Raw genomic sequence first — 26,259 nt, 5'->3', positions numbered from 1 at the left:
GTACCTAAATAACATAGATACTCAGGGATTCATGACATGTTTTTGCTTGTGTTTTCAAAAAATTAATATGAATTTGTGTAGCAGTATGTTGTTTTCATTTTTTTTTTTCATACACCATTAGCTATTTCATGATCCCTCAGATTTGTATGGACGACATAGGGAGTGTGGACTGGTAGTGTAGCTGGAGAGGTGCCAGTTTGCCTCCTGGGTATTTCTTAGGTACCCTTGAGCAAGGCACTGAACCCCAAATTGCCTGAACATGTGCAGTCATCTCTCCATTATGCATGTGAATAGGTCCTGTTTGTGCACCTGTGTGTGCAATGTAAAGGTAATGTAAAAAAATAACAGTAGAGAGAAAAAATAAACGTCTCATCAGGGATCAATAAAAAAAGTATGCTTGAGTATGTCATATATATAATATGTCAGTCACAGGGTTTATATTTTTCTGCAGAACAAATACTTTTGATACTATAAGTATATTTTGCACTACTTCACTATTCCTGAATGTAGGATTTTCACTTGCAATGTGGTTATAATGGTACTTTTACTTGAGAAAAGGATCTGAGTTCTTCCTCCACTACTGCCAGCCAATTACACATGCATGCTGCTGTTTAATGGGTGAGAAACGCTTGGCTGCAAAGTTCAGCTCCATGTGTAAATGTTATGTAATAACCCAAGCCTGCCACCAGAGGGCGGTCATTGCCTTGCTACAAGAAAAGGGACAACCTGTAGTTCTGCAAAAGTACAAACTGTAGGCAGCATGATGGAGCCAGAAATAACAGACAGGGACAAAAATGACCTGAGAACATTTTGTACCTGCAATATCTGCAACATTTTCATGAAGCAAATCAACAACCTGCCAGTGTAGGACAGAGAATTACTGACAAACGTCTCCCTTTCTGTTTCTGTCTTTGTTTTGTCTTTCTTTTTGTTTATTGTTGTCTTTCAGTCTTTTTGAGGAGAGTGGAGCCTACACACTGGAGTGCATTGTCCTAAGGCAGTGAGCACTCCAGACTCCAGTAGATGCTTTAATTGGAGTGCCATCACTTTGGGAACAGATTAGGCAGGAGCGTTAAAGACGTCTTTCAACATTTGCCAACGCACGCTATGAATAGAGCATGTGTGTGTGTGTGAAAGTGGTGGTGAGGGGCTGTTAATGTCGCCGTAGAGATAAATCTATCTAGGCTTGCATTCGATGTCTAAATTTCAGCTGAGATTTATCGACATGGACACACTGAGGCACCTTTTTTCCCCCCAGCAGGGCAGACTGGACACAGAAGGACGAGCAGACGACACCAGCTGTTTGCTTGTTGTTATTTATTATGATGTCATCACAGCCTTTTTATTGCACGTATCATAAACACTGAACTATTGCTTTGATTGACCAGTTCCAGAGTTCAGCTTGACCTCAGCTTCATTTGGCCACAGAGACCTTGTCTTATTTCAAAGCCTAAAAGGCCAAGGACACATTCTGTTGTATGGCAGGGGGTCTACAGCACAGAGACCTCTGTAGAGCACATGGCAGTTGGCAGAGGCTGAATAGAGGAACAATGTCCGTAGTGGATGGCTAGCTAGTTTGAAAGGGATATTCATGAGTAAAGCCAATTAAAGAAGCTTCCACAGAGAGTTAGTGGGTACACGAGATGACAAACTGAGTATAGTAGAGAGAGAAAGGTGATGTATTTCAAAGTGACGCAGTGTCGTTACATGTGAGTCCCATTTTCATATTCCCATACACCCTCCAACTCCTTTATCTACCTTCCCCTTATCCCTTCCCCAACCTCCCTGAGGCCGCCTCGCTGGCATGTGCTGCAGTGGGCACCCACATCTGAGTGCTTCACTTTAAGTGTGGGCTACCAATCTGTTGGCCAGGCTTTAGGTGGTCTTGGCTGAGACCGACTCAGCAGCAAGTTTCACACACACAGTGGAGACGAGACGAACACAAGGTACCGGGGGAAAGGTTGGAAGGGTGAGGTGGGTTTAGAGAGAGAGGGTCAGAGGAAGAGTGTGAGACTGTTGTCCGAGACTAGTCCCCTGGACTAAATGAGAGGAGAATCAGGGTTAAGTGCTCTATTTGTGTGGCCATTAAACGCTGGGAGTAGAGTACTGGGCCTCGCTGAGCCAAATCTCATCAGTCACTGCCAATTTGAATCACAACCAGCAACCCGTTTTTCCTCTTTCTATTCCTCTTCTTTCGCCCTCTCCTCCCACCCTCCTCTCCATGCAGACAAATAGACATTCCGGCAGCGGATGTGGTGGTGGTTGTCCATAGCAACCTGCCATGCGGGGTGTATCTTGTGGGAGCAGGACCACTGAGTGAATGGCTAAGCCTTCTGCTAACAAAGACTGTGAATCTCTGAGATGCTTTGAGCTTCCATAGAAGCGCTGTGACTTCTGGGCTGTGGGAGTGCTTTACATAATCCAGCAGCAGCTCCCCTCTGCTCTGCCACATCGCTCTCTCCTCCTGCTCTCTGCACCTAACACACACGCCCCAATGTAGGTCGGCTCGTCTTGGCGCACCCTCTCAAATTCCTCCAATCTATCATTCAGCGTGATTATCGCAGGATGCTGTTGGAGACCGGCTGTGCAAAGGTGTAGACCAGGCGGTCAAGAGATGAGTGTTCAACAGTTCTGCCTTTATCTGCTGTGTGAATTTTAACATGGAGAAAGCACAATAAAAATGCTTCTCTGGGGAAACAAATAAGTGATTCTGATCACATATTTTGTTAGAAATATCAAGTATAACAGTCACACTTTATTTTAGACAGCATATATTAAGATCAGTTTATTAATAATTTACTATCATCCTAAATGCAATACATTCTGGCATGAGAGGCCACTCTTTAAAATAAAATATGCGTAGAGCTAAATTAGTCCACTAATTTAGGCTAATTAGACTTTCTTATAAAAAAAACTTTATTCATATTTCTGTCATTTATCCCCCTCCACCTCATTAGTGTCACCCAGTGTCTCATTTCAAGCCACAAACAGAGAGTTTGATGGGGTGTTTTTGATAAACGTTATGTATGTTCTGCATATGAGTTCTACTCTAACATCCCTTTGTCAGATGACGGGATCTGCCAGCAGCTGACATTGTGTGCTCTGCTTCCTCTCGTGAGCCTCTCTGGGACTGCCGGAGCCAGCTGCTCCACTGTGCCTCTCAACGTCAACACATTTAACACAGACATGTAAACCGCACACTTCAATAAGTCGACGACTCAATGACTTCATCTTAATGGTATATGAGCTTTTTCTCTCCCCCTTCCTTCCTTTATTAGAGCCGCTAAGCTGTAAAAAATGCAAAGTGAAATCAGCGTGATGGGCGTCTGTCAGAAACATCCATTTCATGTTCTTCTTTTAATCACAGACTGGAGAGAGATAGGGGGTAGAGAAAGCCATTTCAACCTAAAGATTCGTCACGTTTTCATCACTCCAGGTAAACAATCAATGACAGAAGGCTTGATAAGGAATAAAACTAACTGGCGTTGTGTTGCCCTGAAACATGTTCCCTACGCTGAGGTCACTTTTACATTTACCAAACAAGGATCTGCAGCTGGTAATGTAAAACTGATCTCTTTTTAACCTATCAAACATACATTAAGGCACATAGCCATATTCAAAACATCCATGTACTGTATTTACGGGGCACGAAAAACAGAAGCTACCACTCCCCTGTAAGTTGGAAAAATTCAACATGTGCTCAGCAAAGCAGACAGCTTCCCTCCATTAGTGTTTGAGTCATTTGAGCACGATTTCATAATTACCGGGTAAGACACCAATTTGTGTCTGTTGACAGATCTCTCGCAGCACTGTCTGTGTTGACAGTTTTGAGGCAAAAGAAATGCATTTGATGTACTGTATCTTTTCAGCCCTGCTATTAGTTGTTATTAGCAATCCATTACAGCGATCCTTGGAAGAAAGAGGCAGTTTGAGTGTGGGAGTGAGCATACTGTTGCCTTGGTGAACACATGTCTGGAACTATGGCCGTTCAGATAAAGGGATTCCATGATTAGAAATAGAAAAAAAAAATGAACATTTATATCAAAAGCAAAACATAATTTTTCTGCAAAAAAAAAAAACAGCCACAATGGGTTCTTTGTACTGTTGAAAAGCAAATCTATCAAGGTGTGAAGAGATGAGTTCTCAAACTGAAAATTGCGTTGTGGCACAGTGTAACAGTAACGAGTTTGGTGGATTTTTTGTACATGTCTGTTACAGCCGTCCTCTACCCTCCAGTTTATGCTTTTTGTGCACATTCATCCTAGGGTTACAAGACTGTCAACATTGTGCTGTTTGAACCATCAGTAGTATAATATACAAATGTACAGATACACAATAGAAATGCATACATAATTGGTTATTACAATGAGACCTACAAAAAAGCATGAGAATAAAAAGTCTGTGGGGTATTGCAGGTGAGGGCAAGCAGAGCCACAAATGGTGCATCCAAACTGAGGGACACACACCCTCCTACCATGATTAAGCGCATGTCTATTTACACCGCATCATAACAAAGCTATCAAAAACAAAGGCTCCAAAAATTCCTCCTAAAAACTTTTTTTGTTCTTTTGTTTCTCTACTTACAACAATGTCGATTCCATGTATGTACATCCCTAGAAAATAATTTAATTATAGTTACACACTTTCTACATTTTTGAAACAATACAGTTCTAGTCCACAAGGAAGGTTGTTTGTTTGTGCGTGTATTTGTGTGTGTGTGTACATATGTATATGTGTGCGTTGTTTGAGTGTGTTCAGTGTGTGTGTGTATATGAGGCGGGGAATGATGGTCGAGGGGGATAATGTTCATGGATTGGCTAACAGTCGCAGGGGCAGATTTAGAGAGTGGACTGGATGTGGTCACAGAGAGGAAGTAGTGGAGTCGACAATTTCTCTCCCGTTGCACACGGTTGGGACGTGGTGGGCGCTGACAGAAGCTGGAAAGAGAGTGAAAATGAGAAAGAATAAAATATAAGATAATTACACAGAAAGACAGAAATCAAACATTCAGGCATTAGATTTGTGCACATAATCGTTCATAAAAACCTTCCTCAGCTGATGAGTTTTGCTGCCAAATGGATGAAAAATATAGAATATAATAAAGTCTCACTGCCATTTTGCAAGTAATTTGGAAAAACTTCCTGTCACTTCTTCGGGGCATGCTTCTTTCTCTGCGTCTCATTGTACTGCTCGACACTGCAGCTCTGTCAGCCATTCTTTACAGTCTAACTGGCTTATAACTGAAACTGTCCATCATGCATTACCGTTTAGGTAACACTTTTGAAGAAACAACTTGGTTGAGACATGGGATTATCACTAAGCTGTACTATCAACACGTTCTCACCCCATGTCATCACATATCACTGCTTTGTCAGGGGCCTTTCATGTCTACATATTACGTGCTAGGTATCCTTCTGTGCCTGCTGTTGACGTTTCAGGACACTGCTATAAATACTGGGACGTCAACAAATCACATGGTTAGGGTTTAGAAAAATACATCACGGTTTGGCTCTACGTTCATAGGGATGCGAACACCGAACTGCCAGGTGAAAGTCCAGGATTTGTTGGACCCATCTCCCACCCCTTACATCCACTCTGTATTTATTATGCCATTATCGGCAGCAAATCAACCTGATGCTATCCACCAGTGTATCATACTGCCGCAACAGGTGACATTTGGCTGAATTTGAACTGATGCTGTCTGTCCATGTCATACTGCTGTGACAGGTGGCATCTGGCTGACTGGCTGTGTATCATAACACAAAGAAGGGTTAAGTATGGTCCTGTTACATACCGACGACGCCCGGCCACATATCATACCATTGCCAGAAGTGGCTTTTGGCGCCAGGTGCCTGAGGCCAAAATCACTGACAAAGCAGTGGTAATCAACAACTTTGGAATGAGAACGGGCTGGTACTATAGCAACAAAATACATTAGAATACAGAACACAGACACCCACACTCTTTTAGAAAGAAAGCTGTGAACTACGACCATATAGGATTCTTCGGCTTGACCTGTAGGAAAACCCTTTTTGGTTCCTGAGAGAACATTTTATAGAGGTTACACCTTGAACCCTTTCAAGGGAATCTACCGAGAGCTCAATGTAAAGGGTTTTACCTAGAACCATCTGTGAAAGTTTCCACTCAGACCCCCAAATGAGACTGTCAACAGAGAACCCTTTTATGGTTTAATGGTTTCACCTAGAACCTTCTCTGGGGGGTCTATAGGTACAGAACCTGTCCACCTTCTAAAGGCCATGGAACACCAAACCCACTTCAGAGAAATAGTGGCGATGAAGGCCCCCTGCTGTGTCAACTGATGTCACTGTATCTTGGCCAAAAAGTTGCACATGAGCACACAACCAACAACCAACCAGAGCATACGTTCTGTGCCTGTGTGAGAGGAAATAACTCTCCACACTAGCAGATGCCAGTAGTCTGTAATCGTCATTCACAAAGAAAAAAATGGAGGACTGTCTTGATGCTAATAGCTAGTAACCATATTAACAACACAATCCAATGTTGAAAGAACATAGCATATTTACCGTGCACCAGTGAACAATAACACAAACCATCACAAAAGGTTTCTCCTGAAGAGCTCAACAAAAGAAAAATAATCTTTTCCTTAAGAAACAAGTTTGTTTTGGTCTCACTCCCTCTTGACTTAAGCTCTTTGTTTACTTTCCTCACTTCTGTTTCTCTTCTCATACATTGAGTTGAACTGCCAATCAGAGTGATTTCATTCACCGATGGCTATGCTGTTGTTGACAGTGATTCAACATGATGAATCGGCCAAAAAGAAAAAGCTGACAGTAGTAGATGAGGGGCAACGGTGTGGGACACACCGCACTGACTAGGGTGACATACACTCACCAACAGCCCAACATTGACAGACGACTGTTGGCTTGGTGTGTCAGGGTCTTCAGGGTGCTAACAAGAACCCACTCAAGGGTTCTACCAAGAACCATTTTTACAGTCCAAGATTTCATCTAGAACTCACCAAGGGGTTTCTACTTAAAATCCTTCATCTAGAACCGATCCAGGGGGCTCTAATAATGGGGAGTGACTACATTACCCAAAGATCTCTCTTCCATTAGTCATGATTTTAGCTTAATAGGTCAGCTTGGGGCCAAGAAAACCACATCCAGCTGCCTTGGGTTTCTTTAGGCTCCTAAAGGACCTGGGCTGATAAGGTCCAGTACAACCCACAACAATGATCGTTCACAATCATGTTACTAAGGGGTGGGGATTTCCTCTCACTAGTACTACAGCGTTTACTATTTCAATGGTGCAGTAGAGTTGGGAACTGAAACTAGATTACAAAATAGAACCGAATACAAAATGCCAAGTATCAGGAACCCATAAGAACAAAAAAATAAGAAGACCATCTGGTATCGTTTGGCATGGAATTATGGTATAAGATATCATCTATGGCAAAACACAAGTAGAATGAATGGATTAAGATTCCAGAATCATGTCTATTTAAAAGTACTATTTGAAACACGAATAAGCATTTGGATATTTGACGGTAAGTATCTTTTAACACCCATGTTTTTAACAATACTTGAAGAAGAAGAAGAGGGTTCCTTTGATGACAGGGATTCTTAGTCTTACAAAGAACCTTTTCTCCAGAAAAAGGTTGTTTAGAAACATATGCTTCTGGGTAGAACCTCAACTCTTCTGGACGAGTCCTTTCGAAACCCTTCATTCTAAGAGTGTAGATAGTTTATAATTCAAGATTTTGTATCCCCAATAGAAAAGTGGAACACTGGGCTGTCCGCTGTGCTGAATATTAAACGCTGAAAACACCCACTTGACAGAGACATCATATTAAAAGAACCAGAGAGTGCTGCTCTAAACCCCTGTCTCTTTAAAAATGAGGTAACGGCATGTAACCTACCGTGTGATGCGTACGTGGTGGCAGCCCCACTGACACTGAAGCGATTGAGGTTAAGCCTGTGGCTAGTCACATTCTTCTGCGGCTGGAACATGATGATATGGACCTTGGGAGCAAACATACAGCCCAGGACCACAAAGCCACTCAGGCTGACTGAGATACACATGGTAGTGGTCTGAACCTGAAAAGAAAAGAGGAGACATTAATTAGTTGGCAGACTTTGATAGATACATCTTATGCTAATATAGTAGAAAGTAATTGCCGTTAAAGCTAATTTGATGATAATAATCTGTAATAAGGAACATTTTACAAAGGCACCTTTTGAATGAATATAACAAAGTCCTTTAACAGAAAATAAAACAATAATAAATTGGATAGATAGACTCAAAGCATAAAAATGCCTCGAGTAATTAACCGATCTCAATACGTACACAGAGCCAATGAGGCCTGTAAAGTGAGAGTGTAAGTATTTATTGGCAGAGTCTGTTACCTTGCAACAGTTCAGAGGATAACAATTACAAGATGGATCAATAAAAGACTTCATCAACACACAGCGCAGAGGCCAAACTTAACAGGATCTCAGTGGTAGCTTTGACTTCATTCTCTGTGATTTATTCTACAAAATCAATGCTAAATATAATCTTAGGTAAGTCTGGAATCGTGTCTGCTGCATGTCCCTATCAGTCTGTTGTATCATCGCTGTGTCTAACTTTGTGCGGCAGAAAAATGATGCAGGGTTAAATAACAGCAACTCACAGTCGAATCTCAGTACTGTACAGAGAAACACATTAGTAATCAACCCCTCAACATCTCCTCTGTGTGTGTTTATACGTGTGTGTTTGTGTGAGTGGGTGGTTGTGCATGTTGGTGATGTTGTGCCTCTACCTGACTAATCTTAAAGTCAGATTACAAGGCCAAAGAAATGCTTATTTCCAGAGAGAGAGGGAGTGGGAAAGAGGGGGTAGTGAGAAAGTGAGCTCTTTTTTTTTACAGGGATCAAATGAGCAGCCCTGGCATCAGCACTCCTCTCTTATGCCCTTTGATACGGTGCAGAGTATGTGTGTGTGTTTATTGAAGTGTGTACTTAAGGTGTGTGTGTGTATGCTTAAGATTTGTATGGATCAGGTGAACACTCACTCCCCTTTGCTGTTAAATCTGGACATGTGTCAGCAGTTTGACAGAGCCTGTCCATTTGTCATGCCAATACTGCAGAGCTGGGACCCTTGCCAGCAGAATCCACTTTTTTGTGACCTGTGTGCTTGTATTAACCATCTTGAGGGGACAAGAAATTGCTCAAAAAGTTACATTATGGGCACTCTGCCTCTTGTTTGTGGACAAAAAAAGGTTCCCAGAGGTTAAATAAGGGATAATTCGACATTTTGTTACATACACTTTCTTGCTGAGAGTTAGCCGAGAAGATTGATACCACTCTCATGTCTGTATGGTAACTTTGAAGCTACAGCAAGCAGACTAACTAAGCACAAATTGACTATGAAAAAACATGTATATAACCCCCCATTAAATGTTTAAGTGTCATTTGTACAATTGGGTTTTGTATGGATTAAACAAACAGGATATAACATATGAATTAGTGAGTTTAAGAGGTGCTGGTGGGTGGATTCTGTTATCTTTGGACAAAGCCAAGCCTGCTGTTTCCTCCTGTTTCCTGCCTTAATGCTAAGCTAAATTAACCAGCTGCTGGTGGTGGCTTCATATTTAGCATACAGACATAGGTGGTATCAACCAAGTGAATAAAAGCATTTGCCTTAATGTTGAATTCCATTAAAGGAACCCAAACAATGCCTAATGCAACTGCATTTGGTTCGGATCATGGTCAGAACATGTTCTCACCACAAACAAACCACACCGGAGTTTGTTTGTAACTGGACCAAGACCACCTCTTCAAGAACGTCTCAGTCCGGTTGTTTTGGTGTGCACCTGAGTGTGATTGCTGTGTTCACACCTGCACAAACGGACCACACTTAGGGGGCAAACGAACTTAGGTTTGATTGAACTGAACCAAACAGGGCAGGTGTGAAAGCACCCTTTAAATGGTAAAAACACAGAATAAGGCAGTTTCATGTTACAAATTAGTGTATTTCCAATGCTTTTTGGCTCGTTACGGAAGAACTGCCAAGTATGGAGGCTGACACCAAAGCAAGAATGGGCCTACCTAGAGCCGGTATTTGGTTTGTTCATTCTGGGCTACTGTAGAAACATGGCGTTGCAAAATTACTCAATGGATGAGGACCCACTCCCTATGTAGATATAAGCAACTCATTCTAAGACAACGAAAACTTTTCAGGTGATTATATACTAAACAAAACATACCTATAATATTATATTCCATCTCTGCCAATATATCCTCCTCACTGGACCTTTAGAATAAGGGTTCGATTTACTTGGGTTGACGTTAGGCGTCTAGCAATTATAGTTAGGATCAGGGTTACTGAATCGGAAATGAATGTAGGTCAATTCAAGGTCGTCCTACAAGGCAAGGACAAGTGTATGTGTGTGTTAAAGAAGATACCCTGTAGTCGCTGGATGTAACATAGAAGATGGGAAGAAAGGCCAGCCAAATAATACAGGTGGTGTACATGGTGAATCCAATAAACTTGGCCTCATTGAAGTTCTCAGGGCACTTCCTGGTCTTGAAGGCATACCTGCAGGGAGAAAATCATACTTCTGATTAGACTGACACTATATGGAAAAAAGACTGATACCCAGACTGAAATGATTGTTGCTATGTAAACAAAACTTCTGAAATTGAGAGAAAAACTGATTGGTGATTTTTAAATTTATCTACAAGCTCAGTGCAACTGTTAAGCACAGGAATTTGTAGTACGGGGGGGTTTGGGGTGGGCATGATGCACAGAGAGCGAGAACATAAAGCACTTAACTTGGAACCTTTTATGTAACCATCTTGAAAAATCGAACAGACACAGTATGACACACTTACACAGTACACAGGATGACCAGGAGCACGTCATATCCCAGCGAGAGCAGCATGCTAGAGTCGCGTACGTTACACTTGAGAATGACGGTCTGTCGTCGCTCTGGTAACGTGAAGCGCCGTGTCCCGGGAACTTCCAGCAGTAGCCACACTGACACCATTACTAACTGGACGGAGATTAAACTCAGACAGATAAACACCTGAAAAAGATGAGAGGAAAGGGTAGTGAGGTCATCAAGATCCACCTTGTGTCTGTCCATCCATCTGACTGATGCAGATGGATGAACGTGATAGTGCAATCACTCACCTGAGAAGACGGGCTAATGAAGCGTGGCCTCACTGCTCCCGCTCCGTCTTTCACGCCATTGAAAATCCTGGCGATTCTGTTGGTTTTGGTGAGGAGGGCGGAGTAGCAGACAGCGAACGACGTACCCAGGCCGAGGCGCCGCAGGGCACAGATGGCAGGAGAAGGTTTGGCCAAGAAGAGGAAAGTCATGGCGTAGGACATGAAGACTCCCGAGAGGAGGATGTAACAAAGCTCTCTGCCTGAAGCTTTCACTAGCGGTGTGTGGTTGTGTCGGATAAACACCCAGAACACCAGACCGGTGCACATGAACCTGTGGACAGGGAGGAAACAGACGAGCAGTTTCATGACATCGTAGTTTTGATACGTGCTGTAGATTTTTTTGTACACAGGTCTCACTTGAAAAAGAGATTCTGATCTCAACAAGATACATGCTGTGACTAAAGGGTCAAAAATGCTTTTGCTAAGCTGCATCTCCCAGACTAAAAGTCAGCATCTCCTGCTGTTGATGATCCATGTAGAGGACATGTAAAAAAAGAAGCGGCAGCGATGTTCTTATAATGCAGTGTAGAGCATTATACAGTGTAGTCCTAATATTGTAAGTATGTTAAGTAAAAAATGTGCTATGAGACTCTTATCTAATTTCAGTGTCGCAGAAAAAAAGGCTTTTAGGATGAAGACTAATTGATGTGTTGGCAAACGTAATGCTATCTTGGGTATTATTGGCTGAGGTTGCTGGAGTGTAAACATCCCCAAATCCAATAAAACAATCCAATCACCAGAATAAATATTGGCACTGTAAATGTCTGCAAACCATATTTCAATGTAGCCGATATGTTGAAATGTTATTTTTCTTCACATTTCAATTTTCAACTTCATGTTGTGACAAGGCTGTGGTTAATATGTTGTTAGGTTTATGCACAAAAACTACTTAAGATTAGGAAAATGTTTGGCTTAAAATACCCGGTCTGGTCGCCACAGACAAGGCTGGTAATTTCCCAATCTACTTGCTTTTGTCACTACAAATACCGCCTTGAAATGTTCCGAACTCTCATTCAAAAATACGTGCTTTTGTGACTACTGTCTGATGCTTTCCCTCAGTAGTGTGGTGGCAGGGGATGAGGTGAGTGTACTGCTAGGTAGACAGGTAAGTCACTGCACAGGAAGTGGGTGTAGTCTCCTATATATTCCAATGGATTTTTGGCAGAAAGGTGGATATAAATGAATCAGCCAGAAACCAGTTCTCACCCTTACAATGGATATACCCGGTATACCTTCCAATACACCACTGCTTTCCCTGCACTTGCTTGTCTTTTTGGTTTTGAAAAGGCTACGAAAGATACCATCCAAAGCTTCACAGACATCCCGTCATGGTTGCTAAACTGTGATTGGACAATCACTGTTTAGGGGAAGGGTTTAACTGCTATTCCCTTCCCCTTTACAAAGACACACACCTCTCAGGATCAGTCAGAAACTGCGATCATGTTGACATGCCTTTATCACTCACCCTACACAGGCAATGGTAATTGGACCAATGGCCCAGGCATCCTCCCACATGATATAGTCCTCAGGAAGGTCGTAACAGGCCGTCAGGTCATGAGTGGGCCACTGACCAGGAGCACAGGGCGAGCAGGTGAACTCATCAGCCAGGTATTCATGAGGCTCACAGGCAGTGCAGATCCAGCAGCAGTATTCACCTGGGAAACAGGAATACAAACAGCAGAATGTGACAGTCGGAGATTTTTCAAAAGGCACTGCTGCTTGGTGTGGCATGTCACTGTAACAAAAAGAACACTGCGGAAATTCTGTCTCCTACCTGCCTGCATTTTCTTCATCTCATTGCGTTCACAGGGGTCACTGCACTGTGAGGTGGGCACCACTTCTCTGGGCCAGCGGATCAGGTCGCTGCTCAGACTCAGACTCTCTGCCCATTCACCTACTGGCACGTAACTGTAACGATCGGCGATGCGCTGGTAGCTGAAGATGTTGTAACGGCCCATGCCGTCCCCCTGGGAATCAAACTTCACTACTGTTTCAACGCCTGGGGGAGCAAAAGGGGCTGCGGGGGGTGAAGGGAGACAAAGAGCGGGAAAGAAAGTGATAAGACGAGTGGAAAAAGGAGATTAAAGCTAAACAATGGCGAACAATCATCCCATTGATGTCTTATTGATGCCTCTTAAAAGCGGCAGTGAGGACAGAGACAATAAGCCATGGTCAGTTAAGCCTCAGGAGTCCAGAACAGACAGTGAAGGGCATTACAACAGTGTTTTCATTACTGAAGACCAGCCAGTTACCAGAGTATTTGCTAAGAGGCTATAAATGCCTGGTATGCTTGGTGATGTCTGTTTGTATCAATGGCCTCTCATCCTTCCCTCAGGTCACATAGGGACAAAACACCGCTCTAAATTCGTGATCTGACAAAGTTTATTACCAAATGCATCATTAACAAACTGCCCATAAAGTCATATAGGCATGAAGGCAGAGGACTGAATCCCTGGGCAGTGCTATAGCTACCCACACATTGATAGAATTAGCCTCTGGGTCTCTTATGTGAGGGAGGTACACTGCTGAAACTGCCAAATTGGTTTGTATACAAGTTGTTATGAAAGGATTACCATCTACCCTGAGGATGTGGGAACAGACGAGATTGTAAAATTGGCAGGATGCTGAAACCATTAAAAAAAAAAAACCCAAGGAGAAAAGTGGCTATCGAGTGGGGGGAAAAAAGTAACTTCTTGATGTGTTGCAGGCTGTGTTGAACCTGACAGTGCTGACACTTGGTCGTTCTGACACAGACAAAGTATATGTCACTCCTACAGTGCCACTTCTGTCCTTACAGTGGAGCAATCAACTCTGTGCCGCTGACACACTGTACAGAGCTGAGTGCTATACGCCGCTGCCTCCCCTGTCAAATGATGATGTCGCTGGGGATAGTGCAGCGTACACTGGGTTTATAAAGCATCACTCTACAATGTATAACAAGGCTCTCGGTCTTCAGTGCGCAGCAACATTAATGATACAGCCCTGCCTTCCTCATATCTCTGTGTCATTGGGTAAGTGAAGAAATCACGGGCCAAACGTACAGCTTGGGATCAGTGGAATGAATCAAAATACAGATTGGGTGTGTGTGTGTGTGTGTGTGTGTGTGTGTGTGTAAGGATGTGCGCACACACACGTCTGTGGAAGCTCCATTAGGTTTTACTTTACAGTGTGATGGTTTAGGTATTGCTCTGTGCGCTGTGGGAGGCTGTGCAGACAGAACCAAAGCCCTGACCCTGCTGTTAGTGGCGTGTGTGTGTGTGTGTGTGTGTGTGTGTGTGTGTGTGTGTGTGTGTGTGTGTGTGTGTGTGTGCATGCAACACTGACAAGGGCTAAAGCTGCGCTATTGTTGTGAAAGCTCGGTGTGTTCAGAGAAGAATGGCGTGTCAGATGGCAGCAGAGGGGGTTAGGGTTTATGAAATCCATAAATCACAGAGACAGCACAACCCTCTATCTTTCTCCGCTCTCTCTGTCACAGGAAATTCTAAGTGTCAAGTCTTCTTTGGATTTTGGGGCTAAATGTTTAGGTGACAGCTAAATGAAAGTGATTTCAATAAGATGGTGATAATATCTTCAGACGACGAAGAGATATTGCAAGTTGGCAGATAATAAAGTCTGCTAATAACACTGAGCAATAAGACAAGCCGGGCCTCCTCCTCTTAGACACCCATACACACTCACAGACACACTTTGCCACGAGCTAATTATCATAACTGCACCTTATTAGGACCTTAGATGTGTGCTGAAGCCTAATTAGCTGTATGTGGTAATTACGTGTAATACAGACTAAAGAGATAACGGCATTAGCCTACAGACCCATTTGAGGGTGCTGTGTTGTCCTTGACTTCACTCGAACAGATCACAGTCAGAGAGCAATAGACTCAGAGGACTGGTGATTCCTCCCTATAACCAACACCAGCGACCTTGCTGACGTGACAGAGCAGCTTATCAGGAGAAGTGTATGAGGGTGCAAGTTAGAGCTGGCGAAGGCCACTAAGACTCCTCTGGTGACTGCAGAGAGCTGAGACAGGCAGCCCAGGTCCTTGACTGATGGACACCACTCTCTCCCCTCAGCACTGTCCTCGGCTAAATTTAAAAATCTGGTGAGCTCACAGTTTCAGCGGCTCAAAGAGTTTGTGATTCTGTCTAAATAAGACGAAGAGCTGACAGACATTCAGCAATGAAAGCTGAAATAAGCATGCTGACTCACTTGCAATGACAATTATAACATGCTGGTGTTTAGAAGGTAAAATGTTTATCATATTTATATCATATCCAAGTTTAGCTTGTTAGCATGCTAACACTTGCTAATACAAGCTGAGGCTATATTTGCAGGTAGAGGAAGAAGTTGCGGACTGGAGCCACATATGGCTTGAGTCAGACTTGAGTTGCAAAACTTAGGACATCCACCTTGCTTGACTAACACTGATAAAAGACTTGAATGGACTTTGACTTGGTATTCATGACTTGAGACTTGACTTAGATGTGAGACAAATGACTTAAAAAGGAATGACTATTGTTTTATTAAATTTTATGAAAGTTAGGTTTTGTTTGTGAAACATGATTGGGTGATTTGTGGTGCAATGTGCTCAAACCTGGCAACCTACTAAGACACAGCAAACCAGTCCCAAAACACTGTAAACCTTCAATTAGTAGCCCAGGCTATTATTTGCTTAAATCACTGAAGTCAACAGCCTTATATTTGGGATGGGCATCTATATAGGAGAGGCCTTTAATTCCTTTTATGCAAAACTGTTGCTCAGCAAAGATGGGAAAAATTACCAAATTGTTTATTGGAAGGGCGGCACGGTAGTGTGGTGGTTAGCACTGTCACCTCACAGCAAGAGGGTTGCCGGTTCGATCCTGGGTGTTCTGTGCGGAGTTTGCATGTTCTCCTTGTGTCAGCGTGGGTTCTCTCCGGGTACTCCGGCTTCCTCCCACAGTCCAAAGACATGCAGATTGGGGACTAGGTTAATTGAAATAGGTTAATCTAAATTGTCCGTAGGTGTGAATGTGAGCGTGAATGGTTGTTTGTCTCTATGTGTCAGCCCTGCGATAGTCTGGTGACCTGTCCAGGGTGTACCCTGCCTCTCGCTCAATGTCAACTGGGATAGGCTCCAGCCCCCCCGCAACCCTCAAGATGAAGATGTTTATTTGAACCAGAATGAATATTATTAGATTAGGCTTTAAATAACATATCAAATACAAATCATTCATTTAATCTAGCTCCAACAGACAAGGCATCGAAGAGAAAGAGAGTACCTGAGTGACACCTGACATACCGACCTCACACCACTTTATCCTGTTGAAACAATATTCACAACTTGGATTAATATTTATGAAAAAAAACCCACCCCTTTTCATTCTTGTCATCAGTGTTCCCTTACAGACTGAAGGGATATGAATAACTTAGCAGGCAATCAAGGAATGCATATTGGCAAAATTTTGAACATTTTATTTGTATGTGCGATATAAACAGCTATCTAACATTAGCTCAAGTGGGTATAGCCAACATCCAAATAATTTCTATAAAAAATTACTTGCCAACTAGACCAGGCTTTTATTAGAGACAGGTCTTTATTTCTCAAAACGTGTAGACACATCAGGCTTGTAAAAGAGACTGAGACCAGGCTTTTAATTGAAGTTTTACTGTAATAACATTTGGACTATGTTGCTGATGAGAGCAGAAAGAACAGCTGTGGGCAGTGCAAAGTCTGCAGCTCAAAAATCAGTGACATGACCATCATATCATTCAACTTCATCCATCACTATAAAATACGAAAATAAGAAAGGTGCATAAATGTGTCCTTTCAGCTAACTTATTAGCTTATTAGCCAGTTATACGTTAGCTAGCTAACATGAGCAGGCTGCGACAGTTTTCGTTACTGTTGAAAATAAAACTCAGCTTTTAATGACCACTGTGATTTAACCGATTTGAATATGAAAACTGGGGTAGATCATCAATATTTCATTTGAGTTGTCTGGTGACTTGCTTGACCTGAGCATTGACTTGACTTTTCTTGCTTGAATTATAGCAGGGACTCAACTTGCTTGATTCTCACCACTGTAACTCGGGACTTGCTTGTGACTTGCACATATGTGACTTACTCCCACCTCTGGTATTTGGTCATAAAGAAAAAATACTGGGTAAAAATGAAATTGGAAATGATGTGTGTGCTAGATGAAGTTTGGGACGGCTGTGGGTCAGAGGTAGAGCGGGTTGTCTAGATACTCAACCCCAAATTGCTCCCAATGGCTGTTCCAGTGTGTGAGAGCCTGTGAGTGGTTACTGAATGGCAGGTGGCACCCTGTACTGTAGCCTTGCCCACCAGTGTGTGAATGTGTGTGTGAATAGGACTGGTTGGAAAACTAGAAAAGCGATACATGCGATGCAGTCCATTTCAAAATTAAGGGATCACCAAAGTTACATTTCTTCCTAAGGTGCACATGAACGTCTGTACCAAATTTCATGACAGTTCATCCAGTAGTCGGCCCAACAGGAGATAGTATATAATAGTAGGCCTTATCCTCTTGGTACTGTGTGTCTGTGCAACATTTTATGTCAATCCAACAGGTAAGTGTTCAGATGTTTTACAGAAGAAGAGAGATGTGAACGCATGGTGGCACTACAGGAAAAGCCAGAGGATCACCAAATTACGTAGGATTTATTCTCTGGGATCCATGAATGTCTGAACAAAATTTCACAACGATCTATCCAATAAGTGTTGAGATATTTCCATCTGGACCAAAGTGTTGGACCGACAGACTGACACTGCCATCCATACAGCCATGCCACTAGCATGACTAAAAAGCATTTGGATTTCGTCAGATGCACAAGTGGTGGGTAGTGCAGCTGAAAGGAAGCTTGTCCCTCAGCTACCTTTCTGCAGCGTGTTTCTGTGTGATGTAACTTTGATGAACCATGAACTGAACCAATTTCATCATTTGAAGAATTGAATGTGGGGACTGCTTCCTAACAGCAGCTTGTGGGCTTTCTTGCGGTGTCTTAACACATACTATAACACGACTTCAGCGCTGAAACAGTGATGATTGATTATTCTGTGTGACCTCATCCATATAATACTTCCCGCTGGCCCAGTCCAGTCCAGCTGAGACCCATAGCAGGCTCGGCTCTCCGCACTTCCCGCTGCTTTGAGTAACTTTCCACGCATGTGAGGTGTCGCCAGCATCCAAAAGTGGACCATGTCTTTGTGAATGCGTGAATACGCTGCTGCTTTATCTGAGAGGATTCATTGAATTGTCTACTAAAATCCACTTGTCATTTTTGTAGAAGTAATTAATCAAACAACCGGGGCCACAGAATGTAAAATAACAGTACAAAAAAAGGCAAATAAAGTTGTGTGAGACAAACTGTGGTTATAACGCAGCCCTAACCAGATCCCTAATTTTTGTGAGACACATTTTTAGCATTCCTGCTAACTCGAGAAACACCTTATTATTCTAGCTTAATTAGAAGCATGGTGAAAACAGGCTTTTCATTCAGAAGCTGTGAAATTAATTATGTTCTCGGCCATGTCGGGCTAAAGCGAAGCCCAAGGGGGATTGTGGGTATTAAAGGCAGGCAGAGAGAGAGAGGAGGCAAAGGGGCTTGGGAGGAATAAGTAGGAATAAGTAATCTGAAAGTGGAGAAAGAGAGAGCGAGGTATACAGACTCATAGAGAGAGGGTGAATCTTTTCTTTGTGTGAGTGTGTGACTAAAAATTCAAAAGCTGGTTGTTGATTAGTTGCTGGCTAGGGAATAGAGAATTGTATTTCTAAGCATCAATTCACCTGAATCCCTGATTTACTCCTAATTTAAGCTTGACAAAGTAAACACCGCATATAGGTTCGTGCACAAATGCACACCTGTTCCAGGTAAAACATGAGGACACAGCGGCTCTGCATGCTAATGGTGTGACCAACCTTTCTTGCCCCTCTTTTTATTCCTCCAGAGGGTTGATGACCTTACACATCTGTGCCCCACAAAGACACCGACACACATCCCTGAGCATATACAGATAGGGACGCAGGGATGCACTCACATGTCACAAACACACACGCAGACAGATCCCATTAGCTATATTTGTTCTCCCTGAGGATTCAGTCACCAGGGGATGGAGGCGCTGCCTGGGCCACGGACCAACACACCTCAGGGGAACAGCGGACAGATAGGGTGGAGAGAAGGAAGTCTAGAACAAGGGGGAGAAATGTATAGGAGGAGAGGAGCTAAGGCTTGACTGAAAGAAAGGTTGTGAGATAGAGGAGACAAAAGAAAGAAACGGCAGGCCAAAAGCAGGAGGTGCTGAGGAGTGAGGACGAGCCAGGAGACAAGATAAGGGCAAAGAAAAGAGGGAAGTGACAAGGGAGAAGACGAAGAAGAATACGAGAAAAAACACGGAGGAGATAGCAAGAGAGAAAAGCAAGAAGCTGGCGTGACGGCAGCAGAGATATAGGTGGACGGAGGAAAGCCTTTAGACGCAGGAATCAATAGAGAAAAGGTGAAGGATGGATGGAGGGATGAGCAAAGTGAAGGAGTGGAGGAACAGACCGGCGCAGAGAGGCGGTGGAGGCAGGAGAGGCAACCTTGTGAAGTCTGAGTGGGATGTGCTGTTTTTGAATGTAGAGGCTGAGAGTAGGACACTTTCTGGGTGAGAAATGGAGACACGGAGAGCGAGATACATACAGAGATGGAGTGATGAAGAGTGAGACAGACGGGAAGACGGAGAGAGACGGAGACACGGAGTGGCAGAGGCAGAGAGACGGAGGGAAAGAGTGCGAGGAGAAAATGAGGGAGAGGAGTGAAGGTTGTTCTCTAGCATCTAAACGTTGCAGTGAGCTCGCTGCTCAATATGGCCCTGAAGGCACACCGCCTCTGCTAACACAGACATATCACACACACACGTACACACACACACACACATACACACACAAAAGCGCAGAGAAGGGGGAATATCACATCTATCACCACTATTTGAACAGAAGACTGCGTGCATGTGTGTATATACTGATATGTTTGCTGCAGATGGGGGAGGTGGGTGGGAGTTGAATGATGGCTTTGAGAAGTGTGTGGGTTGGGGGTGTCTGCAATTTCATGCTGGTAAAAAAAAAAAAAAAAAGAAACAACAAAAACAACGAGTATTTCAAGCTGCCTCTTTGTAAAAAACAAAAAAAAAACAAAAAGAAAAGCTGAGTGTTGCACGTGTTCGTGTCTCTTGCGTTTACGTACGTGTGTTTTTTGTGTGTGCGGACTATGAAGTGAGGCCTCATAAACATGCACAAATGCGCCCCTGTGTCTACTACTTAGATGTAGGGAGCAGTTCCCATGATCTACCAGATCACTTCAACAATTGGCAATAGTGTCGGCTTCATTACCATAGCAACTAGCGAGATGAGACAAGATGAAGAGAGCGGCATATGAAAACACATTCCTAACCACACAACATACTGCCTCAGTGCAACACATACGCTGTGAGTAACACACAACAAAACAGCCTTATTACAGCTACAGACAATCCGCTGTGTTATGAGTGAAAAGTTAAAGACAGAGGGATATTAATTTAATATTGGGAAGCGTTTAGATATAAGTGAGATCAAACTTTGAGTGTTTAATGAACATGTGCATGTGTGTGAGAGAAGGAGGTGGCAGAGAGATAGAGAGTGCTGAAAAGTGTTGGTTTTCCGTCTGCTACAGTTCAGACTGAGAGCACTGCGGATGGTGATGCTGCAGTATTTATACCCCACATTCAACCTCAGCTCACCTCAGCTCCTTTCCTTACATAGTGTCGATGGAAAGATGTATATGTACAGCAGTGTGAGTGCATCATTCTGGGGCTAAACCAACAGCTCAGAGCAAACCGCGCCACAGTTCCCAGTTTAACTGTGCCGCCACCGTCAACATCCTCTTCCTCTTATCAGCGAGGGCTCTTTGAATGCAATTTTTTAAACCGATAAAGCTGTTTGCCATGCTGTCACCGTCGTCGCTGACGCTGAGCTGTAAAGAACTCAAGATCCTTGTACATGCTGTTACTCTCTTCCCAGAGTAAAGACATGCGCCTCATGGACATACATCAGTGGTGAACAGAAGGGAGGGGAGCGGGAGAGGGGAATGTTAGGGAGAAAGATGATCAGACATAGAGATGTTGGGAAGTCACAGCGGGATTCACACCTCCTCTCCAACTTACTCCACACATTTTTTAACTTTCTATGTGTGAATCTGCATATCTATTCCACCCCACTCTCTCTATGCATCCTATAAGGGAGTGGTTATCATCTGTGCCAACCGGAGGCTGCGACTGCAAACCGCCTTGACTGTTTCCTCTCTTTTTCTCCTTCCCTTCTCTATCTTACTCACACTCTTCCTCTCTCTCTCCCTCTTTCTGTCTCCCTCCTCTCATGCAGAAATGCTCCAAGTCCTTTGATTTGTAGCAGAAATGAAGATGGGGAATTTCAAAGAGAATCCTCTTCTTCTGCTGACGCACACTGTCCCACTCCGGCATTGCCTCAGTGCTCCCTTGTTCCTTCCCTCCTTCCCTCCTTCCCTCCTTATCTCTTTCTCTGTCTTACTCCCTTTTACCTTACCCCAAACTCTCTTTTCTCATTTTAGTCTGCCTGTCAGTCTTATCTGTAAGCTTCCTTCCCCCCTCCCTCCTTATGTGATGCCATTCTTTCGTCCTCCATCCATCCCTCCCCAGCGTCTCGTGGCAAAGCTGCCGTGTTAGTGCTGTTTGTTAGGCTGTTTTGATGTCTTCTCCTGGTCACGGTTGGTGGAGGAATAAGCACCTCTAAACCTGTGTCAGTCCCCGAGACACAGCAGTTTATTTATAACGCTCCCTTTGTACGCCATCTGTCAGTCAAGCCAATCCTCTGTCTCTTCTCTCCCAACTCTACAGAGGCTGACAGACAGACAGGCAGCCTGCTATAGGAGCTATTATAACACACACAATCTCATTAGTGCAAGAGAGAAGAATATGGCTGACGGATTAACTGCAGCTCTCGTTTCTCAAAGCAACTTTGTAGTGTCGTATCAATTACGCATGGGTAATAGGTGTCAATGGCACGGCTGGCTCTGACAATACATAGTAATTAAGCGGATTTGTCTCAGTACTTTTTATGTTCTGTGGTTTGGCTGCTTTGGCTGAGGAGGACAACATGTTGTTCATGAGCGGACTGTTAACTAGGCACTCACACTCCTGTCTGTGTCTTGCTATCTTTCCCCTTTCCTCCCCAACTTCCTCTCCCAACATTCACTTCTCTTCACTCTTCATCCACCTTGAACACCTTATCTGGGACTCCTCACTCCCTTCGCCACGCTCCAGCTCTCTTACCTGTGAAGCTGACATTAAGGATGTAATCCCTGTAGAGTCTGCGCCCATCCAGTGCCTTCATGCTATCGCACAGCTTGGTGGTGTTGAAGCACAGGCTCCGTTGCATATCATGGAGGGCATGAGCCATGGCGTACACCGCGTTAACCACAAACATGATCTTGGACTCTGGTTCAAAGCTATTCTTGTCCATTGACAAGTCCAGGTCACACAGTGGGAGAGACGTCTCTCCTGTTCCAACGCCTCCCACTCCTCCTGTCCCTCCACCACCTAAGGAGCACTGGAACCGCTGCTCCCAGAATTCCCTGTACCAGGGATTTCGATGGTTTTTGACCGGGTTCAAGCTGAGAAAGTAGCGGTTGAATTCTGGCACGGGATTGGCTGCCAGTTCCAGTGTGATGGCTCCTTCAGCGGTGACCTCGTTTCCCTTGGTAATGCTTTCCTGTGCACCCCAGCCATCGCTGGCCACCCAGATGAAGGAGGTGTTAAGCCTAGCAGCAGCTGCCAGCAGCTCTCTGGCATCATCGCTGCGCAGGAAGAGGACGGCCACACGGGCATTGGGTTTCTGGAGGAGCTGACGGATCACAGCTTCATAAGACTTCTTAGCATTTGAACGTCCCACCTGGCCAGAAAGAGGACAATAATGTAATGACATATGTACCATAAATTCTCCCTCTATGCCCAGATAGGTCTGCGGCCCTTATATGTGATTATTTATCCCCATCATTTACAGAGAGAAACAAGCAAAAAATGCTGTCTGTACTTCACACCATCATGCACCTCCGTAGCAAATGAGATGAAAAATGTGACTGTGAACATACCCAGAATGAGTTCTTGGAGATAAGCTTTCATTTTCTGGTTCACAACTGATAACACCAGTGTAATATAAACTCAATTTGTGTGTAAGACAAGATAAGACATGGAGACAAACTTTTATGAGCTCAAAAATGTAGTGCCCCGTTCATTGTTAGTGGTACAGCTTCAGGCCATACATCAGTGTGACACTGCTGATTAAAGTTTGAGGTTTTTGGGTATCTTGTTTTGAGCAATGGTTACACTCATGCAGAAATGAACTCTTATTCTATTATATTCTATTCCATGCCTTACTTTCTCTGAAGTGGCGATACAGATGTTCCTCATGCGTGCCTCTTGTTCGAAGGCCTCTATACCGGTTTCGCCGTAATCCCCCTCCGACGCCACAGTGGACACGTATGTCCAGTTGAAGAACCGGAGGATCTCGGCCATAGCTTTGGCCTGGTAGAAGTCAGGGGGCACCGTGCGGGCGAAGTAATCATAGCGGGTCTTATCACTGAGCTTGGCACTGGTTGAAGCGTAGCTTATCTGAGGAATCTGAAAGAGCCTGAGAAGATTGGCAACCTGTTGGGAGAGTTACAGCAAAATAAGACATAAATCAGCAGAAATTATTCCAAACCTACTCCTGTAAAATTAATGAATTACAGGAACTTAACACTGAGTGATTGATAACCCTTTTTGGACTGGAGTTTCCAGCACATGGAGATATAACTTTTTTGCCAATGATTTTGCTTCAGAGTAAATACATAAACATTTTAGTTTTAGAAACTATCAACATTATCTCCATATGACCTTAAAAGATGATTCCCATAATGCATCTATCTAAATTGGTCCTTTAGAGACCACGTAACTTTCCTCAACTTCAAATTGACTTGATTGACTTTGATCACAATTTGTTCTGTTGTCATGTGTGAACACTGTAATTTAATATTCAAACTTGAATCAAATCTGAATTTTATTGTATTTTGTCCCATCAACCTCTGATTAATTTATGGAAAGTCTCCTCTATAAGCTGCGGTGTGGAACTGCGTTAAACTGGAGACTGAATGCATTCAAGCAGCTCCTTGTAGTGTTTACAATGCAAATGTTTTGAGAGGTGGCAGCAACGCAGCCAATTACTGTACAATTAATTTAATGGAGCACTTGAAAGAAGCAGTACACACAGAGAGCGGGAAACTGGAGGATACATAGACGACGTGGTGGAGCAACTCAAAACCTAAAATGTGTGTGTGTATTACATGCGATGACAGACCTCTCTGTGAAAAATGTAAAATGTGGATTTCACTAAGAGCCACGCTAGAATTAATAGAATGAAGCATTTCTCTGGCTTATCTCTGGTATACGTAGTTGCCCATCCAACCCACAGAAACAGATGAAATGACCCCCGACCTGGTGGCACATATTGTGTGGACATTACATGCTGATATCATGTAAACAGTGCCAATGGAGTGTCCCCATGCACTTGCTTATACTTTTCCATAAGAGAACTATTGCATCAAAGTTTGTAAATATTCTACATCAGTGGTTCCCAACTGGTGGATTGTGGTCCAAAAGTGGGTCACTGCTCCCTCTAAATGGACTGCAAGTGACTCTCGAACTTGTCAAGTTTGTAAAAACACACTTTATTTTGAAGTACAGTGAATTTCTGGCACGTTTAAAGTGCAGTGTCCTGCTGTAGAGTGAGTAACTAATGGACAACTACTTGACAAGAGACAGCAAACTAGCTCGACAACATGGCCAAATCCAAGTATGATGCTAAATATATTAAACTGTGTGAACCTTGAACTAATGACTAAGGAGAAATCTGGACCTCCTGGCTGGACCAGCTGGGAACCACTGATCTACATAATCATGAGCCTGTCATTTGTGTATACCCAACACATTTGGAAAAGCTGTGATCATGTGACCAGTGCACTGATGGGAGGAAAAACAGAAGCAGTGCCTGTAAGGAGAGAGATCTGGGTGATGTTGGGGTCACAAAACACAGGACTTTTCCTGGGAGACTGATGTTCAGAACTGTGTGATCTTTAAGTAAAGTTTGAGTCATTTTAAGGTACGTCATCACCATGTTTCTTTTCCTCAAACTAACCACAGTAATTTGCCTAAACCTAACCTATGGAACTTTACATTAAGTATGTAATGTCATTCATGGAACACTGATTTACAGAATATCATATCAGCTGTTGTCTACGCATTTTTGTAGGGTATCATTTGAACCACTGTATGAAAATATGTTGCTTTACAATATACTTACTCCCTGTACATAACAAGCTAGGGTTGGGCGATATGTTAAAAATTTCCAACTGGCCACTGTCAGCCCATCAACCGGTGGTTGCTGATATATTCGGCAGTTGTGTGTGTGGCGGAGAAAAAAAAGAGGGGGGATGTTGCATTTATGTGATGACGGAAAGAATCGAAAAATGACTTTCAGAATGGGATAATTCACATGAACGCCACGTCATGTCAGAAAAACAACTCGGCAACTCGGATCTCCCGACACCACGTGAATGCAGCAAAAAAAAATGCAGGTGCTTTGCGAGCCCACCTCTGATAATGGTTTATTCATTTAAAAACACATTGTGCTCGTTTAGCACACTATTTCATGTAGTTTTTATCTGCTGGAGGGTCGCGTAGGGGAGCGTAGCGCGACAAAAATAGAAAAGCATCCTAAAATAAAGAGTTTTCGCGCGACAGATGGGGGTTGTCGCGCCACTCCCGTTGCCGGTGGAGCCGCTGTAATTGATTAACAGGGGGGCGAGCTGCTACGGGACTCGCGCTGCAGACGTGTCGCGCCGCTGACGTGCCCGGTGGACCCTGGCCGTAACTTTCAGCTCCGCCATCACTGACGTGTTTTGTGAAAGACTCCTCGGAAATCAGTGTGAAGCTGCCAGTTCCAATATGCACACACTTTGAATTGTGCTCTACATAGTAA

At 43.5% G+C, this 26,259-nt stretch overlaps 1 protein-coding gene across 2 annotated transcripts in view; it reads right to left on the bottom strand.

Annotated features, from left to right (window-relative positions):
• Positions 1-1,311: 1,311 nt before the first annotated feature.
• The window catches only part of grm3 (glutamate receptor, metabotropic 3), a 50,167-nt gene continuing 25,219 nt past the window's right edge, over positions 1,312-26,259 (bottom strand). For both annotated transcript variants that reach the window (XM_049573871.1, XM_049573872.1), the window contains 9 exons: positions 23,622-23,891; positions 22,518-23,136; positions 12,971-13,213; positions 12,662-12,851; positions 11,158-11,467; positions 10,857-11,050; positions 10,428-10,560; positions 7,901-8,078; positions 1,312-4,937 (listed from right to left, as the gene is read on the bottom strand). In XM_049573871.1, coding sequence (XP_049429828.1) covers positions 4,861-4,937; positions 7,901-8,078; positions 10,428-10,560; positions 10,857-11,050; positions 11,158-11,467; positions 12,662-12,851; positions 12,971-13,213; positions 22,518-23,136; positions 23,622-23,891 — 2,214 coding nt within the window. In that variant the 3' untranslated portion in view covers positions 1,312-4,860. The remainder of the gene's footprint in view (positions 4,938-7,900; positions 8,079-10,427; positions 10,561-10,856; positions 11,051-11,157; positions 11,468-12,661; positions 12,852-12,970; positions 13,214-22,517; positions 23,137-23,621; positions 23,892-26,259) is intronic.

This window comes from Epinephelus fuscoguttatus, linkage group LG4, assembly GCF_011397635.1.
Source record: "Epinephelus fuscoguttatus linkage group LG4, E.fuscoguttatus.final_Chr_v1".
Taxonomy (NCBI): domain Eukaryota; kingdom Metazoa; phylum Chordata; class Actinopteri; order Perciformes; family Serranidae; genus Epinephelus; species Epinephelus fuscoguttatus.
This window is presented reverse-complemented; position numbering and strand designations above follow the sequence as displayed.